This window comes from Protopterus annectens, chromosome 8.part0, assembly GCF_019279795.1.
Source record: "Protopterus annectens isolate FY-2018-M chromosome 8.part0, PAN1.0, whole genome shotgun sequence".
NCBI lineage: Eukaryota > Metazoa > Chordata > Ceratodontiformes > Protopteridae > Protopterus > Protopterus annectens.
In genome coordinates, this window is record NC_056741.1 from 1221519578 (window position 1) to 1221542698 (window position 23121).

The 23121-nt window shown below is 38.5% G+C and overlaps 1 protein-coding gene across 1 annotated transcript in view; it reads right to left on the bottom strand.

Annotated features, from left to right (window-relative positions):
* Positions 1-23121, bottom strand: part of LOC122809317 (interleukin-17 receptor D-like) — a 411276-nt gene that overhangs the window by 78881 nt on the left and 309274 nt on the right. The window contains exons 8-11 of the mRNA XM_044080716.1: positions 9679-9786; positions 7734-7794; positions 5656-5787; positions 368-555 (exon numbers count right to left, since the gene is read on the bottom strand). Of these exons, the coding sequence (XP_043936651.1) occupies positions 368-555; positions 5656-5787; positions 7734-7794; positions 9679-9786 (489 nt within the window). The remainder of the gene's footprint in view (positions 1-367; positions 556-5655; positions 5788-7733; positions 7795-9678; positions 9787-23121) is intronic.

The window sequence follows — 23121 nt, forward strand, 5'->3', positions numbered from 1 at the left end:
AAAAATAAAACAAACGTAAAACTCACCTTCATCCTCTTGTCTGAATTCACAATACAGTTGTTATACAAACTAGGCAGCCCCAATGCTCTAAAGGATCGACTATAGAAAACTTGCAACTTGCCTTCTCAGTATTTATAGATTCACTGTTCAGAAATGCAATAAAGCATTGGTTTTCTGCTTTACACTTGAGATCATTAACTTTCTTAAGGCTATAAGAACATTACTCAGACAAGCACTCAAGTAAATTTAAATATTAGAGTATCATATTGTTGTCTGATACGTTATTAGTTCACTGATTATTTATTGTTACTACCTTTGAAAAGAATACACTTTGTTTGAAAATAAAAATATACAAGAAAAGAGTTACCTTGCAACCACAGTATTCCTGCAAGTAAGCAGCAAAACGTAGCACTACCGCTGTATGCTTTGAGCCATCCAAGCTAGAGTAGCAGATAAAGACTTTAGGGATGAACGTAGGAGCCTGAATTAGCTTCTCTGAGTAATACTCAACAACTTTGGAGTCCACAAATCTTTTTTCAATGTCTTTCTCTATAGCTATATATGATGAAAATCAAGTGAAAATGAGAAATAAGGTAACAGAGATCATATTAAGAATGCATCTTCAAATGTTAAAGTAGTATTCAAAAGTTTTAAGCAAATTCATGTAATGCAGGTTAAGTTGTTGAACAAACATTAACTCTGTAAATCCCATTCCACTGACAAATGCAAAGAGTACATTAAGTTGCCACTAACTAATAATATTGTATTTGTAGGATGATAGGATCATAGGATCATAGGAAGTTACTAGGCTACAACCCTGAGGCTCTTACAATCCTAGCCAAGAATTTAGCCAACATGTTAGCACCCTATGCCACTGCCCAGCAGGGACATAAGTGGAATCCTAGGGATGTATTTTCTGTTACCCATCAAATTATCCAGGTTGCACTTAAAAAGATTTAATGAGGTACTCTGCTTTACATAGAGGGGGAGTCTATTCCACAAAAGGGGGAGTCTCTGGGACACAAATCTGTCCCACCAACAAGTCCTATTGATGTCACAGACTAGGTTAAGGTCTCACGTACAGGTTACTCGAGTGGAGCTTGGCTTGCAGATATACAGCAGTCCCATTAGGGGGGTCTGAGATTACTTTGTATGCCAGACAGAGGTCACCTCTGAGGAGTCTGTAGGAGACTGAGTAAAGGGACAGGGCTTTTAGCCTATCTGTGTAGGGTAGATGTTTGAGGCCCTGGATTCTCTGGGTGAGCAATCTCTGTGATCTCTCCATCTGCTGCATGTGCTTTGTGAGGTATATGCTGAAAGGGGCATTGTATTCAATAACCGGTCTTATAAGGGAAGAATACAGGGATGTTATGATCACCTTGTCCCTGGATGAGATACCCTTACTAATGAGGTGGGCCATGTAGAAAAGTTTTCTGTACAATGGAGGCAATATGGTGGTCAAAAGTCAGTTTTCTAACAACCTGGGTTCCCAAGTCTCTCACGACTGATTGCGTGCTTAGTGCCTTATTATCAATGTGATCATTTGTGGGGACGTCATTCTCCCCCAAAAGGGATGGTGATGCATTTTTTGGCAATCAGTTTGAGGCCATGTTTCTGGCACCAGTCATTTGTTTGGGTGAGACCCTCTTGGAGGATGTCCACATCTCTAGAAGAATTGATGACAGCACCCAAATTACAGTCATCTGCAAACTTGGTCAGCCATAGCCCACTAGATTTGGCATGCACCTCAGAGGAGTATATCCCAAACAGCAGAGGCCCCAAGACTGATCCTTGGGGTACATCACTTGTTATGGGTGTACTACTTGAGGTGGCTGCCCTGATTTTGACTAGGTGGGTTCTATCAGTGAACCAGTTTGCTACCCATCTGGTAACATATGGATTGATGCCTAGTTGAGAGAGTTTATCTATTATACCTGAGTGGGAAATAGTATTGAAGGCCTTGGCCAGGTCAAGGTAGGTGGTGTGCCCTGTCTTCCCTCATCTATGGGCTTGGTGACTGTCTCAAAGACATCGACTAAATTTAACAGGCATGACCTCCCCTTGACAAAACCAAACTGTGTGGGATCAAGTGTCTGGAGGTTGCCAATGTCCTTGTTAATGAGATCCATGATAATCTGCTCAATGACCTTGCAGATCAGGCTAGTTAGGCTGATGGGTCTATAATTTTCTGGATCGGTGGATGCTCCACATTTGTGCAAAGGGATGACAGTAGCTGTCCTCCACTCAGTGGGGATGAATCCAGTACTCAGGCTTTGGTTGAATAGGGTGCCTAATGGTGCTGCAAGTTCCTGCCTGAGTTCATGTAGGATGCAGCCTGGGATGTTATCAGGTCCCACGGAGGCTGTATTTTTTGCCTTTGAGAGGGCAGTGATTACTTGCTCCCTAAAGATAAGGGGAGGAGGGAGGGTACTGGGGATGTCCTGTTATACTACTGGGGGGACAGAGGAGTGATGTTTTCACTGAACCTGAATGCCAGCAGGTTGTCTATATCTACAGCATTTGTGTAGGTAGCATCCTTGACCACCAGTCCTGAGCAGATCTGGGTGCTTCCCTTGAAATTGCGGACATATGCGAAGAAAGCCTTATGATTGCCTTTAGTAGATGTGGCCAGTTTCGACTCGAAGTTTGCTTTACAGGATTTCACTAGTGCTCTTATTTGCTTGTTCAGGCTAAGGAGAGATTGCATCCAATTAGACACCTGCTCCTTCTTGGTCCGGGACAGCAATTTTTTCCTTTTATTATAGAGTTTATTTATTGTAGATGTCCAGCAGACAGGTTTACTCTTCCTTGAGGAGGAGGATTTCATTCTGTCTGGTATTCCTGATTCCATGCAGCTATATAAATGCTCATAACACTTTGGTGTAAGTCTGGACATATATGCCAGTTTCTGTGGAGGGAGAGGGAGCTGTGAAGCTGTTTATACCTTCCCTCAGGATGTTGTAATCAGCTTTGGAGAAGCTTTTTTGTTTGACCCTAGCTGGGGGGGGGGGTCAGGGGAGATGGTGACTTCAAAAGTGACTGCTTTGTGGTCGGATCTTACCAGGGATGATGACACTGTAGGGAAGCTGCAATGGTTACTCATGCTGGTTAATACCAAGTCCAAGATATTTTCACCTCTTGTGGGGGGGTGTCAACCAACTGGTCCAAGGCATTTGCATTGACGAAATCAAGGAATCTATGGGAATATGTGTTTTGGCATGAGTATTTCTTCCAATCTATGGTTGGATAGTTAAAGTCGCCCAAGATCAGGGTAAAGGGTTGAATCTTGATAGATTCGATGAGGTCCAGATAGGTGGAGTGGGCATCTTGAGTCAGAGTTGGAGGCCTGTACCTAGCTATGATTTGAATAGGGGTCTTGTCAATTATTAACTGCACCTGGAGTATTTCCTGTGCATCATACTGTTTGACCAGCCTAGAGGTGTGTATGTTTTTTATATAAATTGCAACTCCACCTCCTTTTGTTTTGCTGCCCAAGGCTTGGGGTCTGAATGAATGATAGGATGAGTAACCTAGTATAGCTGGGGTGCTTTCTGCAGTTTTGAACCAGGTTTCTGTGACTGCACAAATGTCAGCTTCTTCCAGGGTTAAGAATGCTTGCAATGAGTGCAGTTTCATGTTTAGACTCCTAGTGTTTAGCAGCATAACCTTTAATTTACATTTTGATGACATTTTCATGTTGGTAGTTTTAACCTCATGGCATTGCCTAAAAAAGCTTGGGCATCAATAAGCATTCTAATCAGCATAATTCTAGGTAAGGGAAGCTACTGCAACCAATGGAGCTGCATATGAGGCTGTCAAACATCTGCGGTGAATTATAACACATTCACTGGATGCTCATGCTGTCTTTCATCCTGATTGAAGGGACATTCAACAAGTTCGTCTTCAATCAGACAAAATATCAACTACATCTGTACCATCAAAACCCAATAACACCGGTGGTATTGCTCCCCCCCAGCAAATCTGCAGAATAGAAAGTGTCTCATCTGGAGCTATTTTCATTTTAACAATTTATTTAAGGGCCCTAATTTCTCCTTATTGCATAACTAAATATATGCCTGATTATTGATTTAAAGCTTATGGTCACAGTGTCTGTTTTCAGTAGGTCAGCCATGCCTTAAACCTACTATCTCCCTCATGATAGCATTTAACCATCTTCTTCTAGATTTTCCCAGTTAGGGGTTGCCACAGTGAATCATCTGTCTGCTCATGATTGGCATGAGAGCTTTACAGTATCAAGTTGCTAGCCTGGCACTCAACCTTCCATGGAAGGCACACACCCATGCCTAGGGCCAATTTAGAGTGTCCAGTACACCTACAGCATGTCTTTGGGAGGAAACTGGAACACTCAAAGGAAACTCACATGACCACAGGGAGGACATGCAGACTCCACACAGAAGGCACCCCAGCCAAGGATCAAACTGGAGAACCTTTTGCTGTGAGGTGACAATGCTAACCACTGCACCATGTGGCTGCTCTATAGTATGTAACTATCAAAATATTTTATTTAGTATGGAATTGCTACTATTGCCATCTGACTGCTACCACTAGTAAAGAATGTGGATACCACAAAATAAAGTATTTTAAGTTCTTACTGTTGAGAACTTTCACTTTATGTAGCCATCCTGTTTGGCCCCCATCTTACTTTGATATAGGGGTTATTCAGAGACATTATTACTGTAGCACTATTAGGATAAAAAAAGCAATTCAGAAACATGAACGAACTACATGGTGGAGAACATTACTGGCTCATTAACATGGCTCTGAATGGAACACAGTATAGGTAAAAGTAACATTATTAGTTTTCCATCACCACCCATGTAGAATTGTTACATAGACACCTACAAAGAAGTAGACACACACACACACACACACACACACACACACACACACACACACACACACACACACACACACACACACACACACACACACAGCAAACACATACTATCAGAAACAGTCACACAGCCCGAGCATCCTTGTACATAAACACACACACACAGACGCACAAACATACACATACAGTACATGCATGCCTATTGCCACACATGCACACACACATGCATGCACATATGCACTTGTGGTTTCACAATGCTTAACTTTTACAGTGCTAACAGCCCCACTCCTGCCATAGAAATCACTGGGTGTACACCATCAAAAGCCCACGTATATTTTTTTTGCTTCACTTTGCAAACAGAGTGATAGGACTTGTCTTTGAATCACATTATTGTACTATTCTGATCCTGGCAAAAGATTCTGGAGAAGAACACAAGGCTGGCTTTCATTAGCTGGACCCCTGGAGTTATTTACTTGCATGTGGCTTTCTCCAGTGTCCTCACTGTAGCACCGTATGCTGGAGCCTTCTTAGCACTACAGCATTGCTAAGGTCTTTAAATCACTCCTTCGTAACACACTGAACAATGCTGCTAGAATCAGGATTATGCAGTGTGTTATGTGTTTCTGAATCTGATCCATAGCTTCTTTTTTACAAGTTATTTACATATAAATGAATATTTACCAGTGTACCTGCTCAATAACCAGTACAGAAAAGATTAAAAAAGCCCTCTGTTTGTCCAGAAGCATGCATCACAAAATATTATTTGTAATAACAATGAAGGCATGGCTATTAGGCATTACCTGTGGTCTGATGTCTCTGTTTCTTCCATCGACTTATGACCATAATCAGACTCACTACTGCAAGGATTAGTGAGGGAGCTAGTGCTATAACTAGCACTGTTCCTAAGCTGCCTGTTGACCCAGTGATGGAATCTGATAAAGAAACAGGAAATGAAATCAGACTTATTCTGCAGTGGGAAAATTCACAGTCATAAAATTCTCAAAAAAGTATGACATTTGTGTGACAGAGCAAGATGCAGAGGATAGGAAGAAATGGAAAGAGATGATCCACTGTGGCGACCCCTAACGGGAAAAGCCAAAAGATGATGATGATTTGTTTCTCCTCATCTCAACTGATATTTCCTTCCATATACTATCACACCAACTCTTTGTTTTTACTATTCCTTCTCTTTTAATCTTCCTATAGTGCTAGATAATGACCTTATATTAACCTTAACGTATTATAATATGTGATTAATTTTAGGAAAGAAATGTTTGCAGCATATATTGAAAATAAAATGTATAAAATTACTTTATTTGCATAATGAAATTCTATTTTATTGACTGTAAATACACTTTCCATATTGCTGGCTTTTCTCCTTGGGACTCTGCTAAAATGGACTAGTTCAGCTCAGTCAGACAATCCCAATCAATAAATGGAAATAAATAAATAAGTAAATAAAATCATTAGTAAAACTACAATAATTCTCAAGGACATGTTCTTTTTAATGCAGTTTTACACACATCCTTATTTTGCTGCTGTCCCCTATGAGATCAACTTCATCCACAGTGACGGTAAAGCCACATGCTACAGAAAACAGCATGTCTTGTCTTTCCACCTCCTTTTTTGTTGTATGGCCACTGCCAAGTAGTGACACTATAAGCCACTTATGTCTTCGACATCACCATGTACAGAAGAGCAAAGATACTGGCACAGACACAGTCAGTGGAGTATGGTCCCTGCAAACCACATTTAAAATGATTTTTGTGTAACAAGAGATGGATTACTTGAATGTTAGGAGATGGTTGCTATAAACAATGCACGTAATGCTTGATTCATGGATAAGTACTAGGCTAGTTGCTTTTGTGGACTATTTAAGGTAGTCAGTTTTTCTTGGTGAGAATCAAACCCTGTACTGTTTGTGAATTAAACACCTTAGCCATTATGCCAACTCCAAACCGTCCGGTTAGTTAATTACTAAGTGGCATTGCCATTAACTGTGTGGCTGTCTTTGTATTAACATCTGAATATGTTTGAGATTTGCTAGTGACTCTTTAATCTGACTAAAATCGTGGAGAGAGAATACAGGTAGGGGAGAACATGAAAATACTGAGTTAACATAAAGCACTGTAAAGTGAGGTTGTGCATACAAGATAAAGGGATGTTGTATTGTCTTTTACAAAATAGTGATGCTGCTTGCTGATTCAGTGCCAGTGTTACAGATCACTCAGAATAATATGGTAAACTGGCCACTGTGTAAACCGAACAGCTGGGCTCATGGCTGTATAGCACAAAGCCAGGGAGTAAATCCTTCAACATACTGACTCCACTATGATTTCAGTTCATTGCTACAATGTAGCTATGATGTATGGGATTAGTGTCAGTGGACAGCATACACTTGTTAAGGTAGCTACTTTTGTGACTGTCACTGATTGCACAAAGCAGTCTTTTCAAATGAGATCACTACAGTGTGAATTCCTTGTTTTCTTTGGCACAATCACAGTGGTGCAGATTATATCAGTAAAAGGGGGAGATCATCCTTGCAAGAGGGATGTTGAAGATGGTTTATATCAGAGTGAATGTAGGATTCAGAGCCCACTTTAAATCTGATTATTTTGTTTTTATTTTTTTTACTTCAAGTGGGCTTTGCATTCCTGATTTTCAGTCATGGCATAGACCTGATTCAGAGCATTAGTAGGTTAACTCAACAATTGTCAGTGCAGTATGAATTTGTAAATGTAAGACATGGGAAAGAAATAAGTGGTTTCATAAACATACTGTCACTTGAGATCACACAGTTACATGAGCAAATATGAACCTTAGAGGCCATCTAATTATCGTATTTGGTATAATTGTTAAATATTATTTCAGGAAGTACCTGATTTGGTGACAAAATAATAAGCAGTCTTTCTTGTGGCATCTTCAAAGTCACCTGCTACCTAAAAAGAAAGACAGAAGTCACTTCTTGCATCTGTTGAATTAAGTTAAAGCAATCAGAATGTGCACTGCTCAGTTATTTAGTGAAAACAGTCATAAATATTGACTTTCTCTAAACATTATTTTCATTTGTTATCGAGATAAGCCCACCAAAATCATATACCTCTTTTGTAGGGTGATATGGGAACACTCCGTGGTCCAGTGAATTACTCATGGTCACACACTTTACAAGTCTATGTATAAAATTCATTAATATCTTACAACCTTAACCACTATATGCTAAACAGTTACAGCACATAAGCAGAGGCAGTCTTAATGGCTTGTCCTCAGTGTGACTGCATCAAATGATTATAGCTCATAATTTTACACTCTGCTTTGACTGAAGTTTCTAAAACACTAATTGAAGTGTTTTTATTACTTTTGTGTGTGTGGGGGTCTCCTAATTCATCTCAGCCTTCCAACATAATGTTGGTTTACTGCACTTCATGTAAAAGGTGCACTAATACTTCTAGCCCAAAGTTGGGTAGGAAATATTAGCCAGAATTAAGAAACAGGCCTGGTCACGATCATTAGAATTTCAGCAAAAAAGAGCCTGATAGTGAGATGGTAACTCAGAGATGCATTAGCCATAGTGAAGAAAAAATTCATTATCAGCTAATTTGCATGTCTCTGAATCACACAGATTACTTCAAGCATTATTAGCTTTTTAAGCGGATTAGTGTAACATTAAAGAGTGTCCCTAGTGTCTAGTATTCATCCCACTGGTGCTGCAAAACCTGTTCTACTAACTTTTAATGTTGTGTCCATTATACATAACATTTTCTCTGTTGTCTACTGTCTTCCCCCATATTACATCCACTGTTAATTAGTCTAGGAGGAGTTGAGAGGTATGGACACCCCCCCACACACACCTGACACCACTCATACCTCTATTTACACTCATAAATGTACCCATAAACACACACATACACACACACCCTCCAACACTACCTATCCATTAAACTCTCGGTCACTTACATCTAACACAAGTAATGGGTGAATGCGAAGCTTTGGCTGAGTTAGTTACCATGGCTGTTGGTAAGAATTTATGCAGCTAAGCAGTTCTATGAATCACTCAGCTGCATGGAGCCCTTACCACGGGCATTTTCGAGGGAAGAGTACAAAGCTAATTATCATATGTCACTTCCCCAGAATGCTTCATTAAGATTTGGAGTAGGCCAGAGAGACAACTCACCAAGGTGCTACACCTGTTCAAGTTAAACACTGTGATAGGGTTGTCTAAAAACCTGAAAAGATTACTGCCAGTGGTAAAAATGGCTTACTGCTTGTGGTAATTTTTTTGAATGATAGCCTTTATCTGTCAGTCACTCTAGTGACTCCCATCAGGACAACATTCTATCATGCATATGTTTCTGTTTCTAGACTGTAAGCTTTACATCCTCATTTTATGTGCCTTATGTAAAGAATGACCGAACTTCATTTTATCATTCAGAACAATGTATGTCAAAACAGAAGAAAATCACTCAGCATTGAATTGTAAGAGTTATACTTCAAGAGGAAAGTATTTCTACAGGAAAGCATTCTAATTTTCAACAATTTAATTGTTTGCTTCTGGATAATTGGATGTACCCTCCCTCTTGTGAGTTAATTATAATTTTTAGATAAGCTTTGAGGGAATCATGGCATGATATTCTTCATCTTTCACATAATTATATGGGTTGATCTCTGGCAACACAGTGAGTTGTAGATAATTCACTGAACAGCTGATTTACATATTCATTTGTTTAATTTTGCTTGTTTTGCTACGTTATTTGCTCATATTATTTGTTATCGTTGGGATGTAGTATAACATCATAAGCTTGGTTAGCAGCCATTTCTCTTTTTACCTCAATGGTATAGTTCCTTCCTTGTGTAAGATTTGAAAGCACAACCACACCATACTCCATCTTGTCTTCTTGCTGCCCTTCCTGCTGCATCAGATGCATTGGAGAATACTAGCATCAAGAAAAAGAGGAAAAGAAAGAAAATGAGCGAGGCATCACTTTTCTCCATATTCTTGTTATAATTATCAAAGCTGTAAATAGTAGTGTCGGTGGTCAGGTTTGTGGATAACCAATTTTGCATGAGGACATCCAATATTTAACTAATGATATAACATTTGGCAACTAGATCCCATGTATATATTTATTTATTTATTAACTGGAAAGTGAAGTAACCCAAGCCGCATATTTTCAGCTATGACTGACCAGGAGAAAACACAGACACTGACTACAAAGTAAATCAGGAACCCGTGTTCAGTAAGAGTTGTAACTAAATGTTATGACAGTGTACAAGGCACAGTTTTATCCCATTAGCAGCATTAATGCATGATAGCTTAATGTGGCATTTCCAAAATTATACACAGCTTTCCCAATCAATTGAAATCAAGTACTAAGATACACATACTACATGCTATCATTATGTGGCTAATAATTTCCAAGCCAACACCAGTGGTCACCAGTTCCTCTTATGAACATTACCTGTAATGAGTCAAGGTACCTATTACATTGTTATTTCATACAACATTGGACAGTTTTGTTGCTAGGGCAAGAGACAGGACATATACAAAAGAAGACAAAGGCCATGGAGGACAGCTACAGATTGTTTAACTTAATGCATTAGCTTTCTTGTTATTATTAAAAGTAGCCAATAGTTTCCTCAACTGTGTTTGGAGATATTGCCCTACATCTTTTCAACTCACAGTAAGTTGGAGCTGAGACTCAATGAGCACAACTCCTGGACTGTGGCAAACAAATAATCCTTACTCATTTCTGCAGCAACTGGAAGAAATGCATGTTGGTGATGGAGCAACACAAAATCAACCCCCACAGAAGTAATCACCCATACATATATTTGTAAAACACCACTAAAACTGTAATGGAATGCAGATGCAGATGTATGGTAACAGCAGAGTAAATGGGTACATGGGCTAAGGCATAACTTATTCAAAGAATGCCCAGCATTTATTTGATGATCAAACAAAATGTGTAGCCCACATTCCACCTGTGCATACATCAGCCAATTACAGTTCAGTAGAGTGCAATACCAAGGTACAGCAATCAAAATCACAGAAAATGACAAAATGAAAACTTTGTTCAAAATTCCACATGCCACTATCCTGATGTTGCAGCCCAAAATCCACACAACACCACCACCACTTCATCTCAGTCCAAACATCCACGGACTACCACCATTTGACTTCATGCACAAATTCATAAGATACCACTAATGTATCAATGAACAAAACCAGCAATGCCTGAACTGAGGAGGAATTGACAGCTGTCAGTCAAGAATTCATCTGTATTACAAAGAGAATTGGGTTTGATCACCTATTATGTTTCACTTCAGCATTTGAGGCATAATCTGTACTTGGCATTTTAAATGTGTGTGTTGATCTCAGGCTTGGTAGAAGAATAAGACTTTTGGTTTCACCACTTCCTAGTCTACTTTGCTTTCGAACTCACTTATATTAGCTATCTGATTATGAACTGATGGAGTTCTGAAATTTAAGTAGAGCAGCATGTACTTTACTTTTTTTCATACTCCATCAGTTCCTTTCCAATACTGCAGGAAGCACTGCAGATGAGCTAGCATTTGGCTAATTTATGTCATTGCCTTCTTCTCAGAATATTCTTGTCCCATTCCATGTACATCTTGTACCTCGTAGGCAGCACGAGACACCGTTTGCTTTTGAGCTTCATTCATTGTGGTGGAAGGAATGAAGACTGAAATGCCAGTGAAAGCAAATTGGCCTCTGGTGTGATAGAGATCAAATGAGTGAACATTCTAATCGTTACCTGACTCATATCACCCATAAAAGGTCATTTTTTGTATAAGGAGACCTTAGCATTAACAGAACAAACATCCATGCTCTTCTGGGTATTGGGCTGGCTGTTCATCCCAGCCTCCCTGTCAACTTGCATAGCTTTTATGTCACAACAATGTGAGACAGCAGCTCTGTTCTTCACATGCACAAGGCTCTCAACATAAGATTACCTCCATATGTTTCCATGGGCAATAGCTTAGTCAACAACTGGAAAACAGGTATCAAATTCTTGGATGAAGCTTTGATTTCTTCAGTACAATGAGTTCATATCTATGATTTCATGTATGCTTCTTGCAACCTCTTGGTGCTGAACCAGAGCTAGTAAAACCTGGGTGGATGAGGCTGCTGCCCCAGGTATCAGCTTACAGGGTGGTGACAAGGGCAGAAAAGTCATTTTTTATAACTTAGCAATTTTTAATTTTATATTCCTGTACTACCTTGACATTCTTAACAGTACGAATCCCTGCTGTCATGGCACCAAGCTCATAACGCAGCAGCTTCCTCTTACGCATACATGAGGGTAAGCGACACAGTTGCTACATTATAAGCTAGGGTAACATAAGGATAAGGAACTTTGTTCTCATGAAAATGGCCATTATTATTTAGTAGGTAAATCTGGCAGTTCAGAAACATCACAACTGCCAGTACAAAGCCAAGGGCAAGGATATTGCCCACTGGACTCATCATCATCCTATCAGATTTATTTCTGTATGCACTTTTACCTGAATGCAGAGCTTTTCAGGACATTTGAGGCACTTTTCCATACTTCAGTATGGTAAGTTGCACTTGCTGCAAATACTTGCTGAAGTTAAACTATTAAGTAGAAGTAAAAAATCATCATCAACATAGTTTATTTGTTTTCTGGGGTAGAGCACTGATCTCCATGGACCTTTTCCATACTCAGCCCAGGAACAGTGTCTGGTTAAATGACTTGCTCAGAGTCACACAATTAGCCAACGGAAGCTGAGAGAATCAAACCTCACCCCACTAGACCACGGAAAACTCATTAACAGGTGTTACTTTTACATACTGAATATGTCTTGCATGTACAATGTTGGTGTTTTTGACTTTTCTGTACGTTTATGGTATGATTATAACCATTTAGTATAAATCCTTGCCTGGAATGTATGGACTTTTTGTTTTGGAGTTTTTCTCCCCGGGCCTCTGCTGAAAATGGATCTGTGTCCAGTCGGACTTTCCCGGTCAACAAATGCAAAATAAAATAAAATAATAAATAAAAACAGCCTCTCAGTCCTAAGAGCTATCTGACAATGTGATTTCAAAGCTACAACACTAATCATAAGAGAGTGCATAGTTCATGTTATTACTAAAATTACCAGCTTTAGCACATGTGGTCTGTGTTAGACAAGTTAGGAAATCTAGTAGGAGATGTGATGATATATTAAATTATACAGACTTGGCTCTATAAATGCTTTGAATGTTGCTATGATGTCTGGATTAAATGATTGCTGTAGTTTAATGTTAGTTTTAAAATATTTTCTTTTGAAATATTAGTATAAGGGAATATGCATGTTTTGTTTAAATGGGGTAGTAAATAAATGGTGATTTTTAAACTAAAAATGGCAAATTATATTCAAAACACTTTATAAAATACATATTTTCAGTTAGTGATATTATCATAAGGTAAAGACTTCATCAGAGTCTACTAAAAAAAGATGAAGAACCTAGCCTACTGAAAAATAGGTCAAGCATATACCTGGCTGGTGTCAACAATGTGGCAGAATCATGAGGCACCCATCTGGCCTCCTGATGAATATGGGTCGCTGTTCTCATTGCTGTCATAACCGTATCTGTGTGCTACCAAGAGGTATATATTTCACACACAGCCTTCATATGTTCCATTACACTTGCTTAAGTTGTACAAAGGCATCTTAGGTATTAATCAAAAGTCCAAACTGGGAGTAAACAAACACGGCTCTCTTGATATTAAATAAAAGACAAACTTTTATTCAGGTACAAACTAATGAGTGCTTTTGTGCCTCCTGGCCCTTCCTCAGACAATACAAACACTGCAAAAATCTCAATAAAAAGGGCTTGCCTCACCCACATTATTTCACAGCAACAACCATATATCTGCAGCAATTAAAATTCACCTGCTGGCAATAACCAACAAATGTAATGTGAAGTCAATGACTTCACATATCAACTAGCTTAGGAAACCCTTACATGCAAAATAGAAAGTCTGAAATTGCACATAAAAAATAAAATAAAAAAAATAAAAGCATTAATTTTCACTTTCACTACTACCAACAACTATATAACTATACAGAGAAGTGACGGCAGCAAACTTCAGTCATGACATTTTTTACTTTCTCACTTAAATACTGCTGACGTCAACCTTCTCACAGTTGTAATACTAGAGTATACCAAAAGATGGCAGTCATATACTCCATACAGAAATGTATTCCAAACCCCCTAAGGCAAACACATAACACTTACATATCAGGCTAAAATTAAAAAAACAGCAAGCATTACATTTCCTATCCTTTAAAACAACTAGGGGTACATCTATCAGTACATAATATTGGCAGTAAGTCATAAAAAAGCTAAAGGGCCCATCTCAATACCAAAAGATTGCCAAATTCCAGTAATCACGGCCACACAGGTAGAAACCGCACTCTCCAAAGCTAAGAATACAACATCCATGGGACCAGATGACATCCCAGGCTGTGTACTACATGAACTACAAAATGAACTGGCACCTCACCTAAGTGTCATGTTTAATCATAGCCTCACCTCAGGCTTTGTGCCCACTGAGTGGTGCACAGCTACATTTATCCCATTCCACAAGGGGGGATCCACCTTGGATCCCGGGAACTACTGTCCCATCAGTCTGATGAGCCTGATCTGCAAGGGCATTGAACGCAAATTGGGATATTTATTTTACCTTGGATATGCAATACCAAGAGATTGTTTTTCTGGATGTCATGATAACTCGACAAACTGATCATACTCTGGCCACAAGAGTGCATAGGAAATTTCCACAGTATAATACTCTTTTACATGCCTCTAGCAATCATCCCCGTCACATAATCAACAACATCCCCAAATCCCAATTTATACGTAGCAAACGCATTTGCTCATCTGCCAAATCCAATGAAGAATGTCAACAGGATCTTTGTGATAGATTTATATACAGAGGATATAATAGACCTCGTATCTATCAAGCTATCAATGAGGTCAAACACATGCCGCGGTCACAGCTCTTACAATATAAAAATGAACAAGGGGCCTCCAATAGTTCCAGAACCCAACCCATCAGATTTACAACCACTTTTGGGAGTAATTCAACCTCATTTAGGGAAATAGTTAATAACCATTGAGGAATATTACGGGCACATGAATTTTTGTCTGAGATCCTACCTGAAAAATGTGCATTTTCATATCGCAGGGGCCGGATGATTAATTCATATTTGACACATTATAAGAAACTTCATCCAACAACATCTGTACAGACCACACTATTTGGGGACCCATTAATTGGTTCATTCCCTTGTGGTCATTGCAGTGCTTGTAGACATATGGCCAAGAGTAAGGAATTCAGCAGTGCCAATACTTCGCGGATATTTCAGATTAGGGTGTTTGGCAATTGTAGCACAGATTGGGTGGTATATTTAGCCACCTGCACGTGCTTTTCATTTTATGTAGGCCAAACCTCCAAACCACTGAGATTCTGAATCAGTGAACACCTTAGTGCTATTAGAACAAAGAAAATAGCTAATGCTTTATATAAACATACTTTAACTCATAAAACGGCACAATTTCAATTTGTTGTTATTGATAAAATTCAGTTACCTAGGATTTCTAAAGCGGGCTGGCATGAGAAGCTTAATAATATGGAATCTCTATGGATCACCAGGTTGGGTGCTTTGTTCAAACCTGGCCTAAATGAATGTTAATGTATATTTAATAGCTACTCATGCTGGCTGTGCATGTTTATTTTATTGTTTTGATATTTTGATATATGTCTCATGATATATTTTTTGATTTTTTGAGTTTTTATGTCGACTTTATACAAAGTATATTTTTTGGTGTATACACCTTTAAAAATTTCCATTATTTAAGGAACATCAGGATGCACCATTTCCTGTACATTCTCTCTTTGCACTGAAGAAGGCTATTGTTAGGCCGAAACCATTTTGCAATGCATTGTTTTATCTTGCCACAATAAAAGATATTTTTCTGCTTGCCTTTAACCTTGTGCTGGCTCGTTTTGTGTGATGTTATCCTATTGGTTTTGCCACTATAAAAACACGGGCACTCTATACATCTGGCTAAGTAGACTAGGTCCCTAGATCTACAATCTGCATAGTGGTTAAACGCAAACACCCTTCCTGTAGTTGGATGCATAAAGTTATTATCATTCAACATATATAAACAGAAATTACAGCTTCTACACCCAAAAGTACCCTTCCTTACTGATTCTATTCCTTTCTTCTTGTTATTCTCATAGCAGAGTAATCTCTTAAGAGATTTGTTATTTTTATAATAATAACTCGGTTTAGTACCCACTATCTTCTTTATCTTCTCAACAACTAATAGTATCTCCCAGTTCCTGTTAATAATCTCACCGACTGCTCTATTGTCTGTGGAAAACGGTATAACATCTCTACAGGTATTATCTGCCCTTTTGGAAACATGATCATTTTCCTTTCTTCTTTCAATATACGGTCTACCTTTCTGTTTCCTATCTATAAACATAGCATCATTCAATTTCCCATATTCACTCTTCTTATAACCCCTTTGACATACATCTCCTTTTAGAGTGCTAAGTGCTTTCTCACAATTAGTGTCCATACTAGTTAATCTAGATACTCGCAACCCCTGTCCTTGTCCACCACAACAAACAAGAGGAGGAGCAAAGTCCAGGAAAGAGCTTGATAGACCGGTACAAAAAACAAATCCAGTACCATCTACGAGTGATAACCACCCACAGGAGGTGTCGAAGGTGGGACCAATAGATGTTCAAGTGAAAACTATCATAGGAGAAGGGCCAGTGATTCAAGCACAAGATGTTCGGAGAAAGGTACGGGAAATAGAGAATAACTTGGAAACCAACAGTTTTTTTAAAGTTTCCACTGCCTTTCAGAGAAATGAAAGCATCACCAAACCAACAATACCATTCCAGGAAGAGAAGGAAATCATCGGAGGACCAAGGAGAGATACGAGTGCAGATGAAGAAGCCATGGCATTTCATGAAGAGGGACTAGTGCATAATATATCCGAGTATGTGCTATCACCATCTGAAATGACTTTATTACAAAAGGGTTGGTCCTTTGTGCCATCATTACATACTGATAGTACTGATTTTGTCATCGATATAAAAATGTTCAGTAGAAATGTCATGCTTAAACTGTTGTTTGGGAACAATGAATGTAATGATGTAAATGTGTTTAAAAAGCCGTCCACGTTTATTCCTTTGATGCATCCGTTAACAGCGTTTGAGAGGACATGTGAAAGTGATTTGTTAAAACTGACGGATGATGCTAATAGAGATCATAGTCATTATAATATTACAAAAGTCGAACGTGAGGCCCTGAGGAAATTGCAGGATAATATAGCAGTAGTAATACACCCAGCCGACAAGGGAGGTGCAACTGTTATCATGGACAGTGAGCAATACAGAATGGGAATAAATGATTTACTTAGCGAAGGTGATACATATCAGTATATCACAGCTGAACAGCCTGATAAATTAATTAAGAAGCTACAGATAGATCTTTATCATTTTCTCATGAGTAGGGTGATCACTCAAGATTTATATAATTATTTTCTCATTGAGATGCTGGTCGTCCCCTCTTTTAGGGGCTGCCAAAAAATCACAAGGATCCTGTCAGGCCACCCCTAAGACCAATAGTTTGGGGGGGGTGGATTACTGAGGCTATATCCATTTTTTTTGTAAAAAGCCTTAAGACCTCTAGTGGATGTTACATCAATTGTAGTAAAAGATACCAAAGAGTTTTTGGTGACATTAGCTGAATTTACTGCATCAGGTGGTTATGATCAGGAACATTTTTTGGTCACTTTAGATGTGGCCTCACTATTCACGTCTATACCCAATGAAGAAGGTGTTGAATATGTGAGGTAATTTCTTAATGAAGCAGGAACAGGGAGTGGAAGGGCTTTGATGATATTTTTTTTTATTAGAGTTAGTCCTGAACGATAATGTTTTTCTTTTTGAACAAAGATATTACCTAGAAAAAAGGGAGTGGCAATGGGTACACCCTGCGCCAACTCTTACGGTAACATCGTGATGGTGCAGTGGGAAAAGTCTTACATATTGGACATAGAAAACAGGAGGAGATCCATTCCCTTTTACAAAAGATTCTTAGATGATGTCTTTTTTGTATGGACAGGAACTGAACAGAGTTTGATCGAATTTATAGAGTATGCCAACCATTCCACTGACTTTCTTAAGTTTGTGGGCAAATGGAGTAGAGATAAGATTGATTTCCTTGATGTAACAGTGTTTAAGGTAGGTAATAGGCTACATTCTGACATTTTTAGGAAAGAATGCAGAAGAAATAATCTTATACACCATACTAGTATGCACCCCCCTCATATATATAGCAACATTATACAAGGACAGGGGTTACGAGTATCTAGATTAACTAGTATGGACACTAATTGTGAGAAAGCACTTAGCACTCTAAAAGGAGATTTATATCAAAAGGATTATAAGAAGAGTGAATATGGGAAATTGAATGATGCTATGTTTATAGATAGGAAACAGAAAGGTAGACAATATATTGAAAGAAGAAAGGAAAATGATCATGTTTCCAAAAGGGCAGAAAATACCTGTAGAGATGTTATACCCTATTCCACAGACAATAGAGCAGTCGGTGAGATTATTAACAGGAACTGGGAGATTCTATTAGTTGATGAGAAGATAAAGAAGATAGTGGGTACTAAACCGAGTTATTCTTATAAAAATAACAAATCTCTTAAGAGATTACTTTGCTATGAGAATAACAAGAAGAAAGGAATAGAATCAGTAAGGAAGGGTACTTTTGGGTGTAGAAGCTGTAATTTCTGTTTATATATGTTGAATGATAATAACTTTATGCATCCAACTACTGGGAGGGTGTTTGTGTTTAATCACTATGCAGATTGTAGATCTAGGGACCTAGTCTACTTAGCCAGATGTATAGAGCGCCCGTGTTTTTATATTGGCAAAACCAATAGGACACTCAGAGAAAGGGTTAGAGAGCATATTTATGCAGTCAATAAAGAAGACGAGGGGAATGCCCTAGCTAGGCATACACTTGAATATGGCACCAGACATAAGTTTAAATGACCATTAGAGGGGCTAGATTAGGAAATTATAAGAACTACATGGAGAAATGTGAGGTTAGATGGATAATTAGATTGCGGGCAGATATAGGATATGGCTTGAATGACTTAGCGAATATGTGGCACACCTCATCACTAAGGGCTTTTCATCCAGGAAAAAAGAGGTCATTGTCCCACTGTACTCATCCCTCTTTAGACCCATTATAGAATACAACGCCCCGTTTGGTATGTACCTCTCAAGACATCTGCAACAACTAGAAAGGCCGCAGAAATACCTCACTAAAAGAATCACAGGCCTAAAGCAGAAGCCCTACGCTGACCGCCTTAAAAAACTCCAGCTATACTATGTCGCATATCGTCTACTCAGAGGCGATCTCTACGTAACATACAAGGCCATGTCAAACCCAGAGCTGTTGGACATGCTACACTTAAAGAAATCCCAATCCCTCAGAGCCACACGCTCCAGGGATGTAAACCTTGTCATCACAATAAACAAAACATGCTGGAGGGATAGGTTCCTGACCCAGAGACTCCCCAGACTCTGGAATAGATTGCCCATACATGTCAAGCAGAGTGCCTCTTTGGCCTTCTTCAAAAGGAACCTTGACGATTGGATGGGAGAAAGGAAATTCACCCCGGGGATCACATCAGTTGCCCTGCTAGACAGGAGTCCAGGGAAGTAAATAATGCTGGAAGAAATAGCCAGGGAATTCTTATGGCTAGGCTTGTATAGGTCCTAGGACTGATAGCCTAGTACCAACCTATGAACCTATGAACTAGTGTCCCTGAAACCTTACTTAGCTGAGAGGCCATTGAAACATTAAGACTGCTACTACTAGGGTATATCCAACTATTTCTCTTATAGTATTTTAGCTTTTTTGTGATGTACTGCCAATATTATTTATTGATAGATGTACCCCTAGTTGTTTTAAATGATAGGAAATGTAATGCTTGCTGTTTTTTGAATTTTAGCCTGATATGTGAGTGTTAGGTGTTTGCCTTAGGAATTTTGGAATACATTTCTGTACGGAGTATATGACTGCCATCTTTTGGTATACTCTAGTATTACAACTGTGAGAAGGTTGTCAGTAGTTTTATATGTGAGAAAGTAAAAAATGTTATGACTGAAGTTTGCTGTTGTCACTTCTCTGTATGGTTATATAGTTGTTGATTGTAGTGAAAGTGAGAATTAATGCTTTTATTTTATTTTATTTTTTATGAGTAATTTCAGACTTTCCATTTTGCATGTAAGGATTTCCTAAGCTAGTTGATATGTGAAGTCTTTGACTTCACATTACATTTGTTGATTATTGCCAGCAGGTGAATTTTAATTGCTGCAGATATATGGTTGGTTATTGTGAAATAATGTGGGTGAGGCAAGCCCTTTTTATTTAGATTTTTCCAGTGTTTATATTGTCTGAAGAAGTGCCAGGAGGCATGAAAGCGCTCACTAGTTTGTACCTGAATAAAAGTTTTATTTAATATCAAGAGAGCCGTGTTTGTTTACTCCCTGTTTGGACTTTTGTTACTGAATTTTGATTTTTTTGGGAGAGCTTCATCCCCAGCTGCTTTTGGATATGTGTTTTGTATCTTAGGTATTAATCCTCAAGGTCTTGTGAAGCATACATTGTCAAGTTTCCATATTATGCAACATTCTAAGAGCCATGTTCTTGCCAAGCAAGATTCTGGCAAAGTGATACTATAAACCAATGAGGTAGATCTTCTTAAAGTGGCGAAGAGCCTCATTGTATATAAAGAGTAAAAGTAAAAGTTAGGCTCCCTAAACTACAACATCAATGAAAATACTTTTTAGTTAGCCCCTTCCTAACCTCCCATTTAACTGGGGAAACCCGGAGTGTGTAATGCACATCATGTAGCTGGTACCCACATGAAGGTGTTGCCACTTACAATGCTTTCCATGAAATGCTGCTGTTCTGTGACCCCTCCAGATTTAAGCAGGCTATGGTATTAATGCAAACTTCTACCTGTGGCTAACCCTGATCTCCACAAGGGGATGATAATGTGATGAGAAGAAACCCATACCCTTCCCACTGGGAATTATGGTAGGCATGGCTACTGGGTGCTCATTGAACAATTATAATCCCATATCTCCACGTTTGTAGATTGGGACTCTAAATATGCACCAGTCAGCTGGCAGAAATTCACACAAGTTGGAGTCGATAGCAAAATGTGCATGTTGCCCCTGACACCAACTTGTATGAGGTTTCTAGGTTGTAGATTGTTGTTTAGCCTCCATGCCTTTCACTATTGCCATTAATTGTGCATGTTTTATTATTACTCCTACTTTATAAGCAACAGTTACTATTTTTCCCAAAATTATATCTGTTAGTAAATAACCTATCTGGCTAAATAAATTATTCTGTCTGCATAAATAAGTAATTGTTTCTTCTTTTTTGGTTCAGCACATAGTTCCAGAAGATGGAGTCTGATACTGCTATCAGCATAATATCATACCTCATCATCTCACGTATTTAGTGTTTTTAGTAAAGCTGAAGCCCTATAACTATCCTTATGTATCATAGATCTGGTTTAGTATATGGTGTTTTTTATTTCTTATTTATGGTCTAATTTCCTAAAAGAACTAGAGATTATCTTTTTTTTGTCACTGTGATTAATTCTTGATTTTCTATGCTTATTTTCAGCTACACCAACCTTTCTTTTTGTAATATCATTTTAACAACATTTTCCATAGCAACATTTCTCTTTTCTAAATTTCCCTACGTCTCTGTGTGTATAGTTAGTGCTAAAGAAGACAATTCTTCTTTTGCACAATACTTTTTTCTAGTTTAACATATTATTCTCTGTAAGTTTCTTGTCTTACAACTTTAAAACATCTTCCTATATTTGCTTATTTCAGCCTTACTGCTTTTCATGGCTATTCTGTTTTATCCATGTAAGTAGCCTGTTTAATATACGGACATTTTTTTTTATTTTTCTTATTTCAGTTATTTGATATTTAAACATGGGGAGAAAACAAAAGGTTCTATTACTTTTTAACCATGTTGTACTTTTTGCTGGAGCATATAAAGTTGTTGTTGTTTTAGTCATTTAGCTAGCTAAGTCTGAGTTTTTGTGATCCCAATAATTTATCAGACCAGGCCTATCTGTTAACTACTGCTTATGCAAATTCTTGCAAATTCATTGTCATTACTTCAATAATGCTACATACCTATATTTGCCACTGCTGTCACTTTCTTGTTTTGCCTTAGATTTGTTTCAGCATCAGTGTCTTCTTTTCCTGTCCTTGCATCAAGGGTTTACATCCTTAAGCCAGTAGTGCACAACCTTTTTGTGGGGAGGGCCATTACAGGAATTCTTAATGCTTCTGCGGGCCACCTCAAAACATAGTAAGTCGTTACGAGTTAACAATAGTTACAGGTAACTGGCATTTTTACTTAAGACAGCAGTCATGAAATTGCCTGTTTTCTACATCAACTTTGCATTGAACTTTATTCTGGCTTGCAGCCATGTTTTATTACAAATACTTGCAGAAAGTTACTACTGTTTACAGACTGCAAGTTCTAAACAACAAAGAATAGTTAATTCCGCAGCTAAAATTAGAGGTGTGCGCAACTGCAGTCAATTAGGTAAGTAAGCACGTGCTGGAAAGTTTGCATGACTGGAGTAAGACATAGCATTATTTTCACTTTTTAAAAAATATTTGGTAACTGTGTGGGGGCTGGATGTGGCCCTGGGGCCGGACATTGTATACCACTGCCTTAAACAGTGACTAATTTGATCTTTTTGCTGTCCATGGAATTCCCAGAATGTTTTCTCTGGCAACATAGTTTAACAGCAACAATTTTCAGGTGTGCATCCTTATCTATAGTACAACTGTCACAGTCATATACTTGACTGTATGGACCTTCACTTACAATATGATACCTTCACTCTTGAATAATTTATCCAAAAGATACCATAACTTTCCTTCCAAAAGGCAAGCATTTTTAATTTAATGGCTACAGTCACCATTTTCAGAGATCTTTAGCTTCAGTCCAGGAAAATATAATCTGTCACTGTGTCCACCTCTTCCACATCTGTTTGCAAAGAACTGATAGGACCAGATGACCTAAACTTACTTTTTTATATTGAACTGCAAGCAGGCTTTTGTAGTTCTTGTTTTCCCTTC